Source organism: Desmodus rotundus, chromosome 6 (assembly GCF_022682495.2).
Source record: "Desmodus rotundus isolate HL8 chromosome 6, HLdesRot8A.1, whole genome shotgun sequence".
NCBI lineage: Eukaryota > Metazoa > Chordata > Mammalia > Chiroptera > Phyllostomidae > Desmodus > Desmodus rotundus.
This window is the reverse complement of record NC_071392.1, coordinates 51,861,165-51,880,520: the sequence shown is the minus strand read 5'-3', so window position 1 is coordinate 51,880,520 and position 19,356 is coordinate 51,861,165. Positions and strand designations below refer to the sequence as shown.

Here is a 19,356-nt window from a genome sequence, read left to right as displayed (position 1 = left end):
CAGCCACCCCCGGCTCAATATGACAGATCAAAAGTCTCCCACTGGGGGTGATGCTGGCCCAGCCCACAAGAAGAGGCTAAGCACTTTGTCCCCATCCCAGACAATAGCCCTTGAGGGACTCACTTTGAATGTCTCAGCTCTGAGTCACTCTCTCTTCCTGTCACAGAACTGAGCCCAGTGGGGCAGGGTATCCAGGACTTGGCAGGGCTGATCCAAACAGTCTCCCGTTGAGGGTGGTTCCAGCAAGCCTATAAGAGGGGGCGGGGACTTCTTTCCCCTCCCATTGTAGTAGGGTGGGCTGATCTCACAGGGGAGTCAGGATTTGCACCCCCACCTGCAATGTAGCCACACCCATCAGCACGTGCCATCCTGGTTCCCAGACAAAAGCTTCCCGGGGAGACAAAGATCTGGAAGTCCCAGCTCTGCTTGGCACTCTGGTTGCCCTGAACTGTTGAACTCAGCAGGACAGGGCCTGCCAAGTGATTTGTGGGGACAGGCACTGGCTGTGCCCTCTAGCTGAGGGAACCCAGCCCTCTTTCCCAAGCCACAAAGTTTAATCGTTGTCTGAGTCTCTGCCAAAAGCCTCCCCAGAAAAAAAAGGATTGCAAAAGTCATTGCTGGGTGTAGACAGCAGACCCCTCTGCAGGATCCGAGTATGACAGCATGGCCTCTCCAGCAGTCAGACTGGTCGGTGCACTTCCCAGGCTGGTTCTGTAATAATAGGAGTGCTCATACCTGGGGAGGTAGTGCCTGGGTCTCCAAGGGAGACCGAATCCCTACTGATCCTCTCCTCTGGATGCTATGCAGACTCTTCTTCCCATCTCTGTTGGTCTGGGTTGGGGATCCCTGCAGGGGGTTCAGACCCCATGCTCCTGGGGGCAGAGATTTTTGCAGCCTTGATATCCCTCTGGCTCACTATCACACCTCTGTGCGGGAGCCAGCGTTTTCTGGGTTTCTGCCATTCTTACCTGTCTCTATATGGCTTCTGGAAATCCTTGGTTATTATATTTTAGTTCAGGTAGCCTTGAGTTGGTTATCCATGTTGATTGTTCTATAATTTAGCTGTAAATCTGGTTTGGTGTCAGTAGCAGGTGAGTGTAGCTTCCATTTACTCTGCTTACAAGATTCCCACCGAACACACACACACACACACACACTCTCACTAAATACCAGACTAACCTACTCTTTTTTTTCTCTTGTGAATTTATGGGGAGGGGGGGCTTGCATTATTTAATCTTCACTACCCCTTTGTATTTCAAATAATCTTCATTAATTTTCAGAGGTACTTAATACAATGCATTAGAATGACCTGTAAATATCTTCTAAAATACTAAAACCTAGATAAATGTAATTATATTTCTAGGAATGTGTCCTGCATATCCTGTTTTCAAATGCTCTTCCACATGATTCTAAAAGGCAGCCAAAGTTAAGGCTATGTAGAGCAAACAGTGAACCCTTAGAAAGAATGGCTGGCTTCCAACCTCACTTCTACTCAGTAGCGAGCTGTAAGACACTGGACCTCTCTGAGTCAGTTTCCACCTCCAGAAAATGAGAATGATAATTTGTAGCTGCTTCTCATAAGTGTAGGTTTCAAATGAGAGCATTACTCTCAATGGTATGCTCCACAATTTGCTCTTGAGAACCTCTTTTGAGCCTCCAGTGAGGGCGCCAGCTGCTTTTAAAATTATAAATGAAGCATTATCATTTCCTATTCAGGGTACTTGTGCCAGCATCTGTGGGGGAGGACAGAGAGGGAGAAAACCTACACCCACCCAATCAACAGTTCCACAGAATCAATTCTGAGAAAAAAATATCAGTCAGCTCACACTTCCATTTCATACAAATACAAGATTCCATTATTACCCTCTTCACTTTCTTCTTAACATATGTGAAGGGATGTTGTTAAGATGAATGAGCAGAGACATACCCTGAAAAGAAATGTAGACTGTAGTTTTCCACATTCTCTTAAATATTTAAGTAGTATATATTTTGTTTACCTTACCAAAATCCTAAGTTAGTTGAATTCAATGGTTACGTCTGATTAGTTTTGATTTGGCCTTTCTCCTGACTGCATTATTTAACTTATGAATCATGGTTGAAAGATTGGTCTGACAATACAAAATATAGAAAACAGGAATTTAACTGACATTAATTACCACGAATTTCTTCTAGGGTCTTTTTCACTAATCTAGGTATACTAACTGAATAATGCATTGCACACATATATCTATGTCAATTATTTTAATAAATAGCATTGAGGCCCATGAAAGAAATAAGCTGTGCATTTTGTTCAGTTGATCTGGTGGAACAAACATAGAGGTCTTAAAATCATAATGTATTTGCTCGAGAAGTGGTGCTTTTATGTCATTATCTCTTATTTTTACTTCTTTGTTACTAAATAAAATATCGTAATCTTTATTGCTATTTTTATAATTGGTTTGAGTGTTCAATATATCAATGACAAATACCTATTCTTGTGGCATAAAGTTATCTTTCACTTTTAAAATGACACCCATTTGGAAGATTCTGAATTTTTTTATGCTGGGAGAAATTAAACATCTCTACTTGTTAGTATAGAAGGGAATAACACTTTTTTAAGTCCTTACCCTAAGATATGTTTATTGATTTTAGAGAGACAGGAAGGGAGAGAGAGAGAGAGAAACATCAACTGGTTGCCTCCTATATGCACTCTGACCAGGGACTAAACCCACAGCCTAGGAATGTGCCCTGACCAGTAGCCAAACCCACAACCTTTTGGTGTAGGGGACAATGCTCCAACCAAGTGAGCCACCCAGCCAGGGCCAACATAAGTTTTTACAATGTAAAATTAACTTGCAGAATTCTATGCATACTATGGATCTACTCAGGTTGAATGAAGTTTTTACCAATTTTATATATGCATAGAAAATTTCTGGAAGAGTGTATAAAAAGTTATTTACTGTGGTTATTTGTGGAGAGTGGAATGATGATAAGGCACTTAATTTTCACTTTATACTCTCCTGTATTCTTGAAATTGTTTGTCCTAAGTTCATATGACTTTTATAATTTGTTTACTAAAATTTTTAAAAGACTCATAGGATTCTACCATGTAACTCACCTTAATTGTCTCTGTATAATAACTGAGTTCATATTCTGTAGGTTTTACACAAATGCTCCATTAGCTCTGCCTGAACTATTTTCTTCACCAACTTAGTTGAGAGAAGCAGCATTTTAAGTAAACACTTACCATAAATTTTAATGTATTAAACTTGAAAACAGAGACTTAAAATACTTTTAGATTATTAGAGGTTAGATAGTCTAGTGTTCCTAAAATGTCTAAGGGGGGTGTGTATGTTCACTAATTAGAGTGCCTCATTTTCATTTTTACTCTGAATTGTTTAGTCCCTGGAAATCTAGACATTGATTTATTTACAAATGGAAAAAGTTTTCAAAAAAGAAATTATTTTAGTTCCTAAATTCAGTAATAATTAACATTTTGCCAAGAAACAAAGTATGATCGTCTTGTCTTGAGTAATAATGTTATCCTTTATTCCCAGAAACCTTTGAACATTACCAGAAACACCTTTTATATTAGCAAAATTAGAAATTCACTAAGAAATACATCTAAGACTGTGTAAACACTCACCCTTTTAGAAAAAGATTTGAAGCAAAGAAAAATATACACCAGTGATCTACTTTGCAGATCCTAGAATATCATCTGCTGATGTAAACAGTGAGAAATTTTCAAAGTTGAGGCTCTTATATCACAACCAAATTTCCACAAAATCTCTTATTTTCCCAAATTCTGACCTGGGGCATTTCATCCCACAATCAGCACTTCTGCCTACCATTCAACCAGCATCTTGTCAAATCTGGCTGCAAGATTAAGTGTCCTAATTCAGAATTCAATATTGTAACCCTACGGATATAAGATCCAAGCTGGAGCATTCTGTTTTTTGAAAAAAAGGATGAAATTGTTGCAACCCAGAGACCACAGTTTGCCTTGACCATAATGACGAATCACTGGGACTGACACTAAGTGAAATGAGCTTGATATTCTTGTCTTTATTGGTACACATTAAGCAGCATTTTACATTTGTCCCAATTCTCAACCTTTTCTCCAAAAGATTTAAGGAGCCTTGTTTTCCAGAGTTATTTAAGGTTTACGAAGTTAACTGGCTCTGTCTGAAGTTAAGTCCGGCTTGTTCAGCCTAGTGTTGTGTGCCTGGCTCCTTTCTCACCCTGGCCTTCAATTTTGGAGGAATACAACCAAAGATCTAAGAAATACCTACCTATTTTTTTCATATAGCTTCAATAACAGTTAGGGTTTCTGGCACCCATGCTTTTGTATCGTTGCAGTATTTGCCCCTCACTCTCAACAATAATTTCATTTTAAAAAATCTGCTTAGGAATTCTGCACTGAAAACTAAACTATCTATAAATGATGCACTCTATTCTTTTCAGGAGTTTACCTGAGTTCTTCAGATCCATGCTAAAAATACCATTTAGTAGGTATTTGATTTTTAAAAGTATATCTGTTTCTTTAAGTTTTCAGGTGCCAGAAATAAATGTTTTCTTCTTAAAATAACTTCTAATTATTCACAAAAAAAATCAAAGTTGTAAAATATGCAAACAGAGTCAACATCATATTAACAGCCAGAATCATCTATTTCAATAGATGCTATTTCACAGCACCCAAGCACCAGTTGAGCTCTTGTAAAAAGATCCAAAAACAAATGGTTCCTTAATTTTGAAATTTGTGTTCCATGGCACAAGCACTATAAAGTGTTTTTTTTTTTCTTTTTGGTTTTGTTTTGTAGTTTTATATGTCTCTCCTAAGGTATTGTTTTATTGCTTACTTGTGGGATCTAAAATTGTTAGGTGAGATGAAGTAAGCTTACAAAATAGCCTAACAAAAATACTAACCATGGGCCTGGCTGGTGTGGCTCAGTGGATTGAGTGTCGGCCTGTAAACCAAACAGTCAGTCACAGGTTTGATTCCCAGTCAGGGCACATGCCTGGGTGTGGGCCTGGTCTCCAGTGGGAGGGGACTTGAGAGGCAACCAAACATTGATGTTTCCCTCCCTTCACCTCTCTGAGAATAAATAAATAAAATCTTTAAAAAAATTAATTTAATTTAAAAAAATACTAACTATAGAAGCACGTGTGTTGGTAAGTTTTCTGCTACTGTTTTGATTTGTTTTGCTTCAGGTCTTATATTTTTCCAGTGCCCTTTGCTGCCTAGGAAGCCCACAAGGATTCACTTTTCACTTATTCCTCATCAAATTCACTCTGGATTACAATGGAAAAGAGAAAAAAAGCTGATGGTGAAATGACAGAGCAAAATACCAGAGCAACGTATTTAAGTAACTATTTCCTTTTCATTCAAGTTGTCAACACATTATTTTGTATCTTTGACCTTAGGAGGTAGGAGCTGAAAATTGTATGGGTCACTCTGCCCACTGGAATAATCCACCCCCTGAGGGGGAAAAAAACAACTGAAAATATGTAAAATTTACAATATTCTGTTGATCCTCAATTTTTTCCCTTATCCTCAAGGTTAGAAAAATGCTACTGAAGGGAATAAAGTTGCAGCTCACCAGGAATCAGTTTCAAGTACCAACAGCTAATCTCTCTCTGTCTTTGGAAGAAAGAGTCCTTCTCATTATAGGAGTTTTAATGCTAGCGATAAAACAAAAAGTTATTATCTGAAACCAGCCAAATTGAAAAATAAAGTCTTTGAAAACCTAGAGAGCAGCCTTTAATATAATAATCTGAAATGTGTGCAATTATTTTGTTACTATTTACATATAATTGATTTTATATTTAGAAGGAAGGGTAGCTCTGAAATAACAATATGGTCAGTTATGGGAGGGGATTAAAGAAAATAACACAAGCACAGGACAAGCACAGGAAGAAAGTTATTAAATAAAAAGTAGGCAATTTTTGCCATAATTGGCTCACATTACAGAATTGGAAAGAGCAAGAAAATAATAGAAAGAAAAATGGATCTTACTGAAATGTAATGACAGTCTCACATAACCCCTTCTTCAATCTAAGACTTAGAAGAAATGTGTAAAGAGTGAAATTGGTACAAATTTTGATTTCAATTTTGAACCAGATCAGGACAGCATGGCTAACAGAGTAATTGACATGCAATACCAGGACAAGTCTTGACTTGGTAATTTAATTTATTGGACACACATCTCAACTACTACTACCACTAATAATAATAATAAGGGAGGAAGAAAGTGAGAGAGGGAAGAAAGGGAGAGAGAGAAAAAAACAACATAAATCCAGGTTTCAAATTATATTTAAAACAGCTGTTATCTCTCAAGTAAAAGTTTGACCACAAAATACAAATTAATTTCAAAATTGCATAATTTGGACTTTCTGTTAGTGTCCAAATTATGGTCAATAGTGTCTTTTTTGCATATTTTTTTCTTCAAGCTTGATCCTTTTAATCTGAATCCTATTTCACAATCTTACTTTCTACTCAATCAAGTGTTGGAAAAAAGCAACAGCTTATAGGATATCACAATGCAATCAAAAAGTCTCTATAGTATTTGCAGACATTAGTTAAATTCTAATTTTGTAAACAATAAAGATGAAAAGAGAAAGATGTTTTAAACTGTGTGATAAAATGTACTTTACGCAGTGAAGAAACAGCCAACAAAGGAGTGCCTTCTTTCACCTTCACAGCAAGCACTATGGATTTTACACATAACCATGTTATAGTCAAACTTTCTTTCATAAGCATTTATACTTTATGTTTCAGCAATTTTTCTCCACAATCAAAAGATATGAATTCAAAAACTTTAAATTCTTAAACACTGAAATGAATAAAATATATAGAGTTCCATTAATTGAACTGAGAAATTGAAAAGAAAATTTGGTTTCAAGGCCAGATTTCATGTGCTAGTTGTTTAGTATTATTGTTAAAGTATTATATAGCATTATGAATATATTGATAAATTTCATTTTAGTAGACAAAACTGGCTTTACAATTGAAACACCTGCTCAGGTAAAATACACTGAACTTCAACTTTAAAATATTTTAAAGCTAATAAAAATTGAGTTCATCTAATAGAATATAAAGAGCTAACTTCAACTTTCCTATAAGTTTAAGTGGAGTGGTGAATGAAGTATGTAAGGTCTATTAGAAATCTGTAATATAAATTCAATTTTGGTGAGTCCCACACTTAGAAAAAGGAATACTAGCACTCTGTTGTATTCAGAAAGAATCATCTTTAATTAATTTGTATATTCTTAGTATACTATTTACCTGTAATACCCTGAAAAAAAGGTATTTACAATTAAATCCAAACAATTTTATATCTCCAAAATATATAAATTTGTTGAAATGATATGTCAGTTTCAAAAAAAAGGGACAGTGATACCTACAAAAATGACTCTTTAGGGTATATGAATTATGCTTGGTATGTATAATACAGGGTTAGGTTAGCACCAAAGTTTAATTTTCACATAGAGGGCATGAAAGTCAGTCTAAATGGATTGAGAACAACTTGCGGTTGTGTTATTACTGTGTCCCCTCCTCTAGGCCACCTCGGTTTCACATCGGCTTGACTATGTTCTAGGTAAATACATTGTTTTTAGAGCCACATTAAACACTTTTTGGAACAAAGGAGAAAAAAATAAAATGATCCATAAAATTGTTTTGCTACTAGAAGAATGAAATATTTTTGTGTCTTACTTCATATGAGAAAATAAACACTGAGATACTGTTAAGCCAATGCATCGTTACCTTCATTTTCCCTGTGAGCCATTATTAGCATATTGAGCATTGTCTGGGATAACTGCATTCACTTTCTTTTTTTTAATTTTAATTTTTTATTGTTATTCAATTACTGTGTCACTTTTAACTGCTGTAAAATATCTAAATTTACCTTGAAATACAAAAGACCCATTTACTGGTAAGGAAAATCGCAAAAGCCTTTGATTGCACTTGCAATGCCCTTAAACCTGGTTTCTTCATTCTTGCACTAGTCCGTTAGCCATGTCCACTGCCAGTGTGCCCATGAGCACTTTCAACCTGCTGTGTCTGTTCCATTCCCCAAACACCCATAGATATGCTTGATAAATATTTTTATATAATTTGCCTCATCTGTTGTTTTCTTATTAACAACCAATTTAATATCCTCTGTTCCATAATATTTGCAAAAGTCAGTATATAGACACATGCTGCCAGCTCAGACCCTCAGGCCTGTGCATCAAGATGGCAGGCTGGCCAAGGGTCCTCTGGGGACAGAAAGCCAGAAGGAGGATTGGACACAGTGACTCATCTCTGCATTAGATGAAAAAAAAAAAAAAAAAAGAGAGAGAAGGTCTGTAATACTGATGAACTAATCTGTCACTCACAAGCTCAGAATGGCAAAAAAAGAAAAGATGAAGTAAACATTTAATGACTATGAGAGGTGGAAATGTGAGTCTTCATTTTTAAATGATCAAATCTACGGGTCACAACCTTCTTTAAATGTTTAGTTTGAAGTATTTTAAAAACCCATCCGCAGGTAACAATCTATTTTATGGTTCTAAGGGTTAGAAAGCTGGCTACTAGATAAGTAACAAAACTCTGGATTTATTTTCTAAAACTGTATGAATGAACCAAGTTTCTTGATCTCGATATACTAGACTGGAAGTATGTTAAGTACTAGACTTCTTAATTGCTTGCTTTTGGGGAGAGAGAATCCTGGGGGAAAAACATATATGAGCAACATCTGCTCCATAAAGCCAATACACTCCTGAACTGGATCATGGCCAGCAACGCAGAGGTCTACTCTTTCCCTCCAGTGGAAGCAACTAGATATTTGATTCTAGAGATGAATGAAAAAAACCTAAAGATCATATTTCAAGAGAATCTTTGAATGGAAGTATTCTGAATGGAAAGTGACATTGAAAACAGGTTATTTGCTCCCCCAGCCCTAAGTCTTTTAGGAACAGAACTCAAAATGGAAAAAAGGACAAAAATAATTATTGCAATATGTATTTGAGAAGAAACACACACAAATATCTGTATTATCAAATGGAACTGTCACACCTGCTAAGTAGGTATATGCGATACTGAAATCAAGAGCTGAAAAATAAACCATCTCTTTCTGATTATGAGTGACTGCAAAGCAATAAAAATATTTTCACATTCTTGTATTTACTATTAGAAGTAGTCATTTGAGTCAATATTCTTATCTGTGTTATAACAAGAAAAGCATTTCAAATCTGTATGCTGTCTTCCTTTTTTTGTTTATTGATATGGGTTCAATTTAGTTTTCTTATTTTTATGGTATGCATAGGGGACAGTATACTATTTTTCTTTCCTTTTGAATACTTGGTGTTTTAGTTCTAAAACATAATAAGCATTTTAGTTTGTACATTCTCAGTAGAGAAAATTTTACTATTGCTTTACAATTTACTAGCTTGATGTAAGTATCTGAGTTTTTAAACAAATAATTTGAGAAATTAAATCTTCAGAAAATTACAACACAACTATTTATGGAGTATACATAACAAATCATTCATATGTATAGTCCCTACACATACTGAGCCTTTAAAAATTACAGTACATACAAAATACAGAACTATGTAATAACCAATTTTAAATCCTGACAAATTAGAAGTTAAATCTGGTATCTTTAAAGTGAATAATGATTCCCATTTTAAAGTATATACTTGAACCTTTTAAAAGGTACCAATACCTTTGCAACTATTTCCAGTAAACATTATTAAATAACAAATTACAAGTATATCTCCTGTTTTTTCACCAACCTCTCTTTTCCCAAATAAGAAAATATATACAAAGTAAAAGACTATTTTTTATTTGGGACTGAAACACAGTAAGATCATACTATTACATAAGGAAGATAGAACATGCTTGCAATCTAAGTAAAGTCTTAGTAAACAGGACAAGGCACTTATCAGGAGCTTGTTTTATTTATACACAAAAAAGTCTTTTTTAACAGGTACTTATTTAATTTTCTATGTCAAGTTTCATTATTTTATTTCTATTTCATATACTTATTTGTTCATCATTGAACACTTACACTGAAATGGGTATTAACAGTATATAAATTCAGACTTTATATATTTTCTCCTGACAAATATATGACTGAAGACTTCACTCTATATGCATATATATGTGTGTACATATATATATACAGATACACATATATATCTGTTAACAAAACCAACTTGAAAGTTTAAAAAATATTGTTCTATTGAAACAGATATCTACTGCGTTTAAAAGAGTGTAAGTCTGTAAAACCATGGTATTACATATCTGACATTTTTCATCTAAGAGTACATTATGAAGCATGCTGGTATTAATAAACCATTTATTTCCAGAACCCTGAAGTGCTTTACTATAATTTTGTTGAAAACAGAGTAAGATGGTATATTTCCCCCATACTTTTAACACATAGCAAACAAATTTTATGCCATCACTTTGCCAGCATGTCTTGATTGGAGAGTGTGAAAAAAAACTTTCAGTTGTTTATCAATATTCATAACCATATTCTGATTGATAAGTTAACAGTTCATAGGTAAGCAGAGACAACTCAGAAAAATTTTGGTCAAAAATAACATTACCAAAAAAAGAGAAACCAACCACATATATTCCCTTTTCCTTCACCCCACCCCCATCATAGTCAGAAAAATCACCCTTCCTTTGCAGCCGGGCACTAGCATTCCTTCTGCCACTTCAGTTATCTGAAGGCAAATGAAAATACAATGAGCCTTTCCTCTCCCCATTAGCTTACAACGCAAACATTTCAACACAAACAGAAAGTACCATTTAACAGAAAGCACCGAACAGAAAGCAAGACTCACTGACCCATTTGGAAGACAAAGACGACAAAACAGGAAAGCTCTAAAAATCAGCTTGTGAGGCCTCCCAGAGATATTCTTCTGGCATTTCATCACAGCAGCCCCAGACCAGTATCCAGGGAGGAGGAACTAAATAGAGCTGTTTATTAAAGCTGTTGTGCTGGATTGCATTAGGAAACGCAAGCAGACCACCTGGACCTTTCAGATTGTGTCAGTGTTTAATTTGCAGCCTGCCCCTCTGCAGCAGCCAAGACCACTACTACATTTACCAAGCTCAATTACACACCTTCTGTGTTAGAAGTTAAGGCATGTGTATTTGTATATTTATATTTTCCAGAGAGAAAGAGAGAGAAGGAAGAGTACAAAAAATATTGAACAGAAAAATTTTAACTACTCCCCAGGAAATATAACACTTTATTCTCTTCTCACACTTTATTTCTTTCAGAGATCACAATATCAATGGAAAATAAATTCTTAAAGATAGAGTTTTTAAAACATTCAGACCAAATTATGAATTAGATTTGTTCTACAATATTTTTGTTGCTGTTGTTTTAGTTTTTAAATATCGTGATGAAGTTTTAAGCTGAGGCTTCCTGGCTAGATTTAATGGGTGCCTTTTGCCTTTCGCACTTTCAGCACTATGTTGGCACGTAGCTGGAGATACAGATAGAAAGATGGTACTGTAAATATGAATTATGTGAATGATACGGTGAGACCCTCGTGGAAAAAAAGGGGAGTTGAGAAATGGCTGACTCCATACCTGACCAATTACAGCTTGCATGGTCCCCGTGTTCTGCTGGGCCGAGAGATTGCAATCCATCATATGTTGTCTTTGAAAAGGAGAATAGGGGTTTCTGGCATGCATCTGTCAATCAACTTCTGCACTCACAACCATCACCAAAAGCAAGGGGAAAAAAAGTCAAGCTGCTCCACCAAATAGGATGAAACTGTCATGTGACCTCCGGCAGGCAGGCACACACATTCACTACCTCCATAGAGCGTAAGAATTTTCTGTAGATATGAAATGACATTGACAAATATCCAATACCAAGTAAATAAAGTGAGACAAACAGCTATTCACCAAAGACAAAACATTGCCTGTAATCTTCCCCTAACAGTTTTACAATCCTAAAAGGATTTTTTTAATGCTCTAGGAACTTACATTTAAAATAAAATTAACTGTTTCATGTGCTAATTGAGACTGATTTCCACATACCCTATAAATGTTTTCAGTTATAATTAATTACCCTACTTCTCTTAAGCCGTCCCAAATGATTTTATTTTCACACTCTCTACATGACCTTTTGACAATATGCAGTAATTTCAGCAGTTTTATTAATGTCACCTTCCTAGAAAAGCTTGAAATGCTACCTGTCCCATAAATGCCATAAATGTTAACCGTCACATAACAAAGATGTCCTGACATGTATTGATTAAAAATGGATATATACAATTGTTTGTATGAACTGTGATGACCACTCAAATATAAAATATTCAAAGTGTGTAAATAGTATTCACTAAACTTTTCATCTTTTAAAAGGTTAGAAAATGGTTTACTTCCAGCTCATCTGAACTGATATAACATGATGATAAATACTTCAACTTTTTTCATTTAATTTATTTTACCCCACACTCTAGGATTGTTGATGTGTCATGGGTCAGCTATTGTAAAGGTACATGAATATTAACCTAGTAGCTATTTAACCCTTTCAGGATTAAGATCAGAACCTGATCTGCAGTGCAACCTGACAGATAGGGCAAAGTGGCTCTTTGAAAATCCCGAACCATATATAGTATCCAATAATTTGGTAGCTTTGTGGAGTTATTAAAGTTTGCATTTGTCCACTCCTTTAATTTATGTTCATTAGTCAGCCCACTCTTAACTTTTCAGAAAAAATTACAGTAAAACTTTGTGTTATTAAAATGGGGGTGCATTTTCAAAGTTCAAAACTAGCATTAAGATTGAGAGGTAGAGAAGTTACAGGAGATGTTTAATACAGACTATGTACTATTATGTATTTTATGACAATGTATTATATCATAGCTTAAAAATTAAATTAAAAAACTTAAAGTAAGGTGAACAAATTCAACATTTTAAAAGAAAGCTTTAGGAGATTGAAGTCTCATAGACATCATTAAGAATTGCCCCACAACATAAATACACACACACACACACACACACACCCTCAGCACCCCCGAACAAAGTGAAACCGTGCACCAACTGGGTAGCCTGGAAACTGGAAACGGAAGACTGGAAAAGTCCTAAACATGCCCCTGGAGACACAGGCAGACCTACCCGGTGTTCCACCAGTCACCCCAGATCCGGACGCTGCGTGCGCGTCTGTCGCCACCCCTGGCGGGGGAAGAGAGAGAAGCAGTGGCCGCTGAACCGGGAAGTGGCCCGAGCCGTGGTGGGAACCAGCCACGGCTGAGTCAAACTTGCGGGAAGCCCTGCGGGCTTGCAGACGGTATATGAGGCGCGACCGCTGCTGGTGTCGCCTTCCTGGGACCTTGCCCACGCAAACACCAGACACGCACGGAGTGTGGGGGACCAGGGAAAGTTGTGGAGGAGGAGCGAGCTGAGTGGCTTCCACTAGCTCCCGAACCCCCAACCTCAGAGGTGCTGCCCTACCAGTCGCCCAAGAGCCCCGCATTGCACCTCCTGCGCCCTCGCGGGAGCCTGGAGCTGGGCGGCAGTCCCGCACCTCTGTACCTCAGCCTGGGTGTCACTTGAAGCCACCTCACTGCAGGCTCAACTCCCCTCTGGGATCTAAGCTTCTTGAGCGCCTCCCCAGGGAGGTGCGGGGGTGGGGAGGTGTCCAGGTTGCCGGATGAGGCTGAAGACTCCTTTTGAAGATCCATCCTCTAAATTATGGTGGTCCAGCTCGGCATAGGGACAACGCCGGTTACATCTGGTTGTTTACCTAACCCTCTGGCCTATATTAGTCACAATCATTACCAGCCAACACTGTTGGAGTCCTGAGCCAGGCACTGGATCAGACACTGACATTACATTAGCTCACTAAATCCTCAACGCAACTCAGTAAGGCAGATATGATTATTTCCGTTTTACAGATGAGACTTAAAAAAAAAAGATAAGTGCCCAAGATAAACAGGGCCATGATTTGAACCTGCTTTGAATTTAAAAATGGAGTTTTTGTGTGAAACCTGGAAGTCAAGGAACATTCTAAATGGGGTTCATTCTATAAATATTTATGGAGCTTATACTATGTGCCAGGTAGTGTATTATGTGTTAGCGATACAGCAAAACATACATGGTCCCTCAGAAATCTTACATTCTAGTGGTTTCGAAAGATATTTGTCAAATAATTACAGAAATGTAAAATTTTAAACTATGCTGAGAGCTATGGAAAAAAAGCAAGAGTAATATGGCAACCTGTATGAGAGGAATTGACCTAGTGTTGGGTGTATATATGACCAAAGAGGAGTCAGCAAACTTTCCCTAAGCAATGGACTTGAAACTAATCCTGAAAGAATGTTAGGTGGACACAGGAAAGGGGGATATTGGGCCATGGGAGTAAACATTCTCCACATAAGAAATGTGCAAAACGTGGGGAGGAACATGGCTTATTGGAGCTCAAAGCAAGCCAGGTGCCTGTGTGGAGCCTGCAAGGGAGAGAGAGGCTGGAGGCAGAGCAGAGCACACAGGCTCTTAGAGTTGTATCAAAGATTCCTTACCTTAGCAAGAAGCAATGCCCAGCCACTGAGAGTACTTTAGACAATGTAGTCTCATATTTAATTTGAAACATTTCTCTGTCTATAGTGGAAAGTTAGGAGTGGGGTGGGGGTAATAAACATGGATTTGGTGAGGCCAGTTAGTTATAGGGTGATAGTGCTGGTGATGCAGGAAACTGGTGATTTCAAGATAAGAGGTATAATCCACAGAATTTGGTGGCTTGTTGGCAATGGAACTTGAAGAAAAGGGACATATGTTTCTGGTTTGCACAAAATGTATGGCCGGTGGTGCTATTTCCTGAGCTGGGGAGTTAGGAGGAAGACTATGTCAGGAAAAGGTGGTAGATATCATAATTTTGGTTAGAGATTTATTTTTGCTACAATCCTCAGGGTATGAATGATTATCCCCCTTTTTAAAAAGAAAAAATCTAGGAATCTGAGGGATAAAGAAACTTGCCCACAATGAGGAAGTAGCAGGTAACGTTCGTCTGAGGGGAAAACAAGGTTCTTGGCACCTCCATTAAACTGCTCTGGAACAAGTCGGTGGTTCTGGCATTGCCCAGTTGATTACAATCTTCCTACCAGGAAACCAATTTTGCCAAGGTAAAATTGATAACCAAAACCATTCTCAGGAGCCCTCATAGTGAAGAGTCTCCACATAGCATGAATTAGTTTGGCATGAAAGTATGGCCGGGAGTCTAAGACCCTGCTCAAATAAAATGGAAGGACTGGTCTCTAAGTCTAACATGGCAATGGCAGGAAGGATGTAAAGATAAAAATGCAAAGGTAGTTTTAAATTGTTCAATTAACAATATATATGCAACCACCTCCTGGTAGGCATTCTGATAATACAGAAACTTGAATAAGACCTGCTTCCTGACATTCAAAGATTAATAATCTAGTGGGAAATACAGACACATATAAATGACTCAAATGCAGCAGAGACTGTGTTTTAAAATATAAACTGAATGCATAAAAATTTGTCTGTGACCATCGTTTGATTCTAGCCAGTTGAAGATGCTTACATTTTTAGGTATCGCAAAATATTGGTTGGATTAAGATCTACTCAATCCCTTACCTTTGACTAGGTGTGACCTTGGGAAAGTAACAACTTTTTTGTGTGGAGTTTCTGAGAACTCCCCAATGGTACTGTAAGGATTGGAGGAGATAATGTTTTGTGAGAGCTTATTGAGTTATACTCTGTAAGTACCTAACAAATGTTAATTATTTTCTCATATGTGAGGATTATAGAGAGATAGGAAAGATGAGTTCTGCAGGGGAAATGAGGAAGGCTCCATGAAGATGGTGGGAGGATTTTGACATAAACAGAGGTCATCTTGTATTCAGGTCATAGGGAATGACATGAGCAAAACCATTTGTGGGTGGCAGACACTTTTAAGGTTAGAAATGGAAAATAAATTGAAAAGGGCAGGATGTATTTCAATTAATTTTTACTCCCACTTCCACAATAGAATTTAGGAAAGAAAATTCCTTAAGTGAAATATTTAACATTAGCAGCACCTCTTCTGCTCTCCCCTCATTCCACCAAATTTCCATAAAATAATGCTTTTCCAGCCACCTAAGTCTCCCTCCTTACATCACAGGTCAGCTAGACCTGCCCTTGTTCCAGGGCTGACCATTTTGTATACAAGACAACCACAGGTCACCACAAGTTAAACCTAGCCCCCAACTTCTTATGATAGGAATGTTCTCGATATCTTAATCATTAAACCACAAAGTAGACTGAGAGATAAATGTTGCACAGAGAACAAAGATAAAGTGGAGGTATCAGTCATCTCTAGTATTCAGCAACTCCTTTGCGATGTTTAAGGTGAGAAGAGAAAATCCAGCAGTCACCCCTTATCTGAGGGGAATATGTTCCAAGACCAACAGCAGATGCCTGAAAATGTGATAGTACTAAAATCTACATATACTATGTTTTTTCCTATACATACATACCTATGATAGTTTAATTTATAAATCAGATACAGTAAGAGATTAACAATAATAACTAATAATAAAATAGAACAATTATAATATACTGTAATAAAAATTATGTGAATGTGATCTTCCCCCCCTCCAATAACTGATCTGATAACTGAGACAACTACTAAGTGACAAAATGACTAATGGATACAAAGTAGAGACATTGAACAAAGGGATGAATTATGTCCCATTCAGGATGGAATGGGGTAATAAGAGATTTCATCACACTACTTAGAACAGCATGCAATTTAAAACTATAAATTGCTTTTTTCTGGAATTTTCTATTTAATATTTTTGGATCAGAGTTGACTGTGGATAACTGAAACTGGGGAAAATGAAACTATTGAGAGTGGGGTACTGTATAGCTGAGTGCCTCTAGAATGCCACAACCAAGAGAAAATGTTCAACAAAAATCAAAAGGGATCCACTCCTGCTATATTTCCACTTATGCTATTACAACATGCAGGTTTACTTCAGTTCTATACTCCTGCTCTTTCTCTGTGTTAGACTTGCTTTTTCTCTTACGTACCCTTTGTTCCTTTGTTACAGTTTTATTTTTTTTATTTCTCTACTTCGCTTTGCCTTTTATTCTTCTGCTTCCTGATCTCTAAAAATATTAATCTCACCAATCCTTCAACTAGTCTGTTTATGTTTTATCCCAAATCTCCCACAACCTCCCATTATTTTACATGTCCACATGACTTTAGCCTTTTTGCTAGAATATAAATCATGGCAGAGAATTCTCTAGAGTTTGCTCATGATACAGCTGCTGTATGATTTTCAAGGCTGATGCAGGAAGCACATAACAGGTGGATGGGAGACAGCATAGTGGGAGTAAGTACACACGGTCAAGTTCTTGTTGGCTCCCTTTCCACAGTCTTTAGTTCACTCCCCTCTGGCACAACTCCTGCCCTCTTTTTTTAAGGTCATTTTTTTCCAGAATTTCATTTGGCATCATCAGCCTTTGGAATGATCCATTGCTTTCTCTCTTTGCACCCCGCTCAATACCACATTTTTGCCTATACTTTCAAGTTTTGTAGATCATTTTTCTGGAATGGCCTTTTCAACCATCATCAATTTCCTTAAGCAACATTTAGATGGATTTTACTTCCATGGGCCCTTAAAAATCCTGGAATTTGTTGTTGTTGTTGTTGTTGTTGTTGTTGTTGTTGTCTTTGACTTTCTAGGGAAATTTAGCACAGGAAAAGTAGACAAAGCCAAATGATTATTTCGATAAGAGAACAGGAAGAGGAGAGAAACTTCACACCAAGAATCAGGGACTACAGGATGGGGAGTGGCTTGGTAATGCTGAGCCAGGCACCATTGGTTGTGAGGACCTGAGATTTTGATTTCTTCTACGACATAATTTCCCCTGAGACAAAGGAACAAGATTTCATCTTTGAATAAATAGCTGAGAAATTCAAGAGCCTGTGGACTCCAAGCAAGGATGGCCTGTGAACATACTAATGCATTATTAGACCTCTGATTCTGTCATCTTTTCTACCAGATAAAAACAGAAAAAACCAACACAGGGAGTCAATTATCACTTAATTTATATTTGCCCCTTTCATGACATGATTTGATGACAGTTACGCATTTTGGTCTTCTATAATCTATTTCTTCTCCCTGAACATTCTTGGAAAAAAAGTCAATGAAATGCTCCTGGGTTCACTGTACTATGTGCAATTTTGATGTCTGAGCCCAAATACTAACCCTTAACTTCTCATGAAAATTCTCCATGGTGGCACAAACACATGCTCTGTCTCCTTACAGCAAGAGTACTCTACACAGCCATAAAAAAGAAGGAAATCTTACCAATTGTGACAGCATGGATGGACCTAGATATTATTATACTAAGTGAAGCAAGCCAGTCAGAGAAAGACAAATACCAAATGATCTCACTTATATGTGAAATCTAATGAACAAAATAAACTGACCAATAAAATAGAAACCGAGGCATGGATACATAGAACAAATTGACAGCTGTCCAGGGGTGGTGGTGGGGGGGGCATACTGGATGAAAAAAGGTGAAGAAATTTGCCATAGAACATAAGTACATAACCCATAGCCACAGATAACAGTGTGGTGATGGCGTGAGGGAAGGGATGAGGACTGGGTGGAGGTAGATGAGGGGGGAGGAAATGGGGACATCTGTAATAGTGTCAACAATAAAAATAGAGGGGTTTTTTTAGAAGAGTATACGAGAGGGACTTTTCCTCTTTATTTCATCACTATAGTTCCATATGGCTGAAAATGCTCTTCTTCATGTCAATAAGTTCATAGCACTTCAACCTTAACCCAGTTCCACTCTTTCAAAGACAAGCATTTTTAAATGGATGTCTACATGGAATCAGTTTCATTAAGAGAACTTCACAGGTCTAACTTTGGAAAATCCATTTCTCTGTCATAACCATTATCAGTAATCATAAAAATACTAACAATAGGAAATGTAGAAGTGGTTCTCAAAGTAGTTTATTTTGAGGATTCCTGAGGATCCCTGATACTCTTTTAGGGGCCCCATGGAGTCAAAACTTTCTCAAAATAATAAGAAAATGAGATTTTCTTTTTTCACTCTCATTTTTATGATGCAAGTACAATTGAGTTTTTCCAAGGTTTTCTGACTTGTGATTTCATAGCTGATTGAATGCAGAAACAGATATGTTTCCAAGTATCTTCTCAATAAGCCAGGCACTACCAAGATTAGATTTGCAAAAAAGTTCAACGATGCCACTCTTCTGACTAATTATTTAATTTAGGGAAAATATGGGTTTTATTCCATTTAAAAATTATGTTATTATGTAATTATTTAAATGACTTCACAAATAAACTTTTTTTAATTCTCACAAGAGGATATGTTTA

General features: G+C 37.0%; 1 protein-coding gene across 1 annotated transcript in view; it reads right to left on the bottom strand.

Annotated features, from left to right (window-relative positions):
* The window catches only part of POU6F2 (POU class 6 homeobox 2), a 565,270-nt gene extending 553,578 nt beyond the window's left edge, over nt 1–11,692 (bottom strand). Inside the window, exon 1 of the mRNA XM_045192643.1 lies at nt 11,576–11,692. Coding sequence (XP_045048578.1) covers nt 11,576–11,680 — 105 coding nt within the window. The 5' untranslated portion in view covers nt 11,681–11,692. The remainder of the gene's footprint in view (nt 1–11,575) is intronic.
* Nucleotides 11,693–19,356: the final 7,664 nt, after the last annotated feature.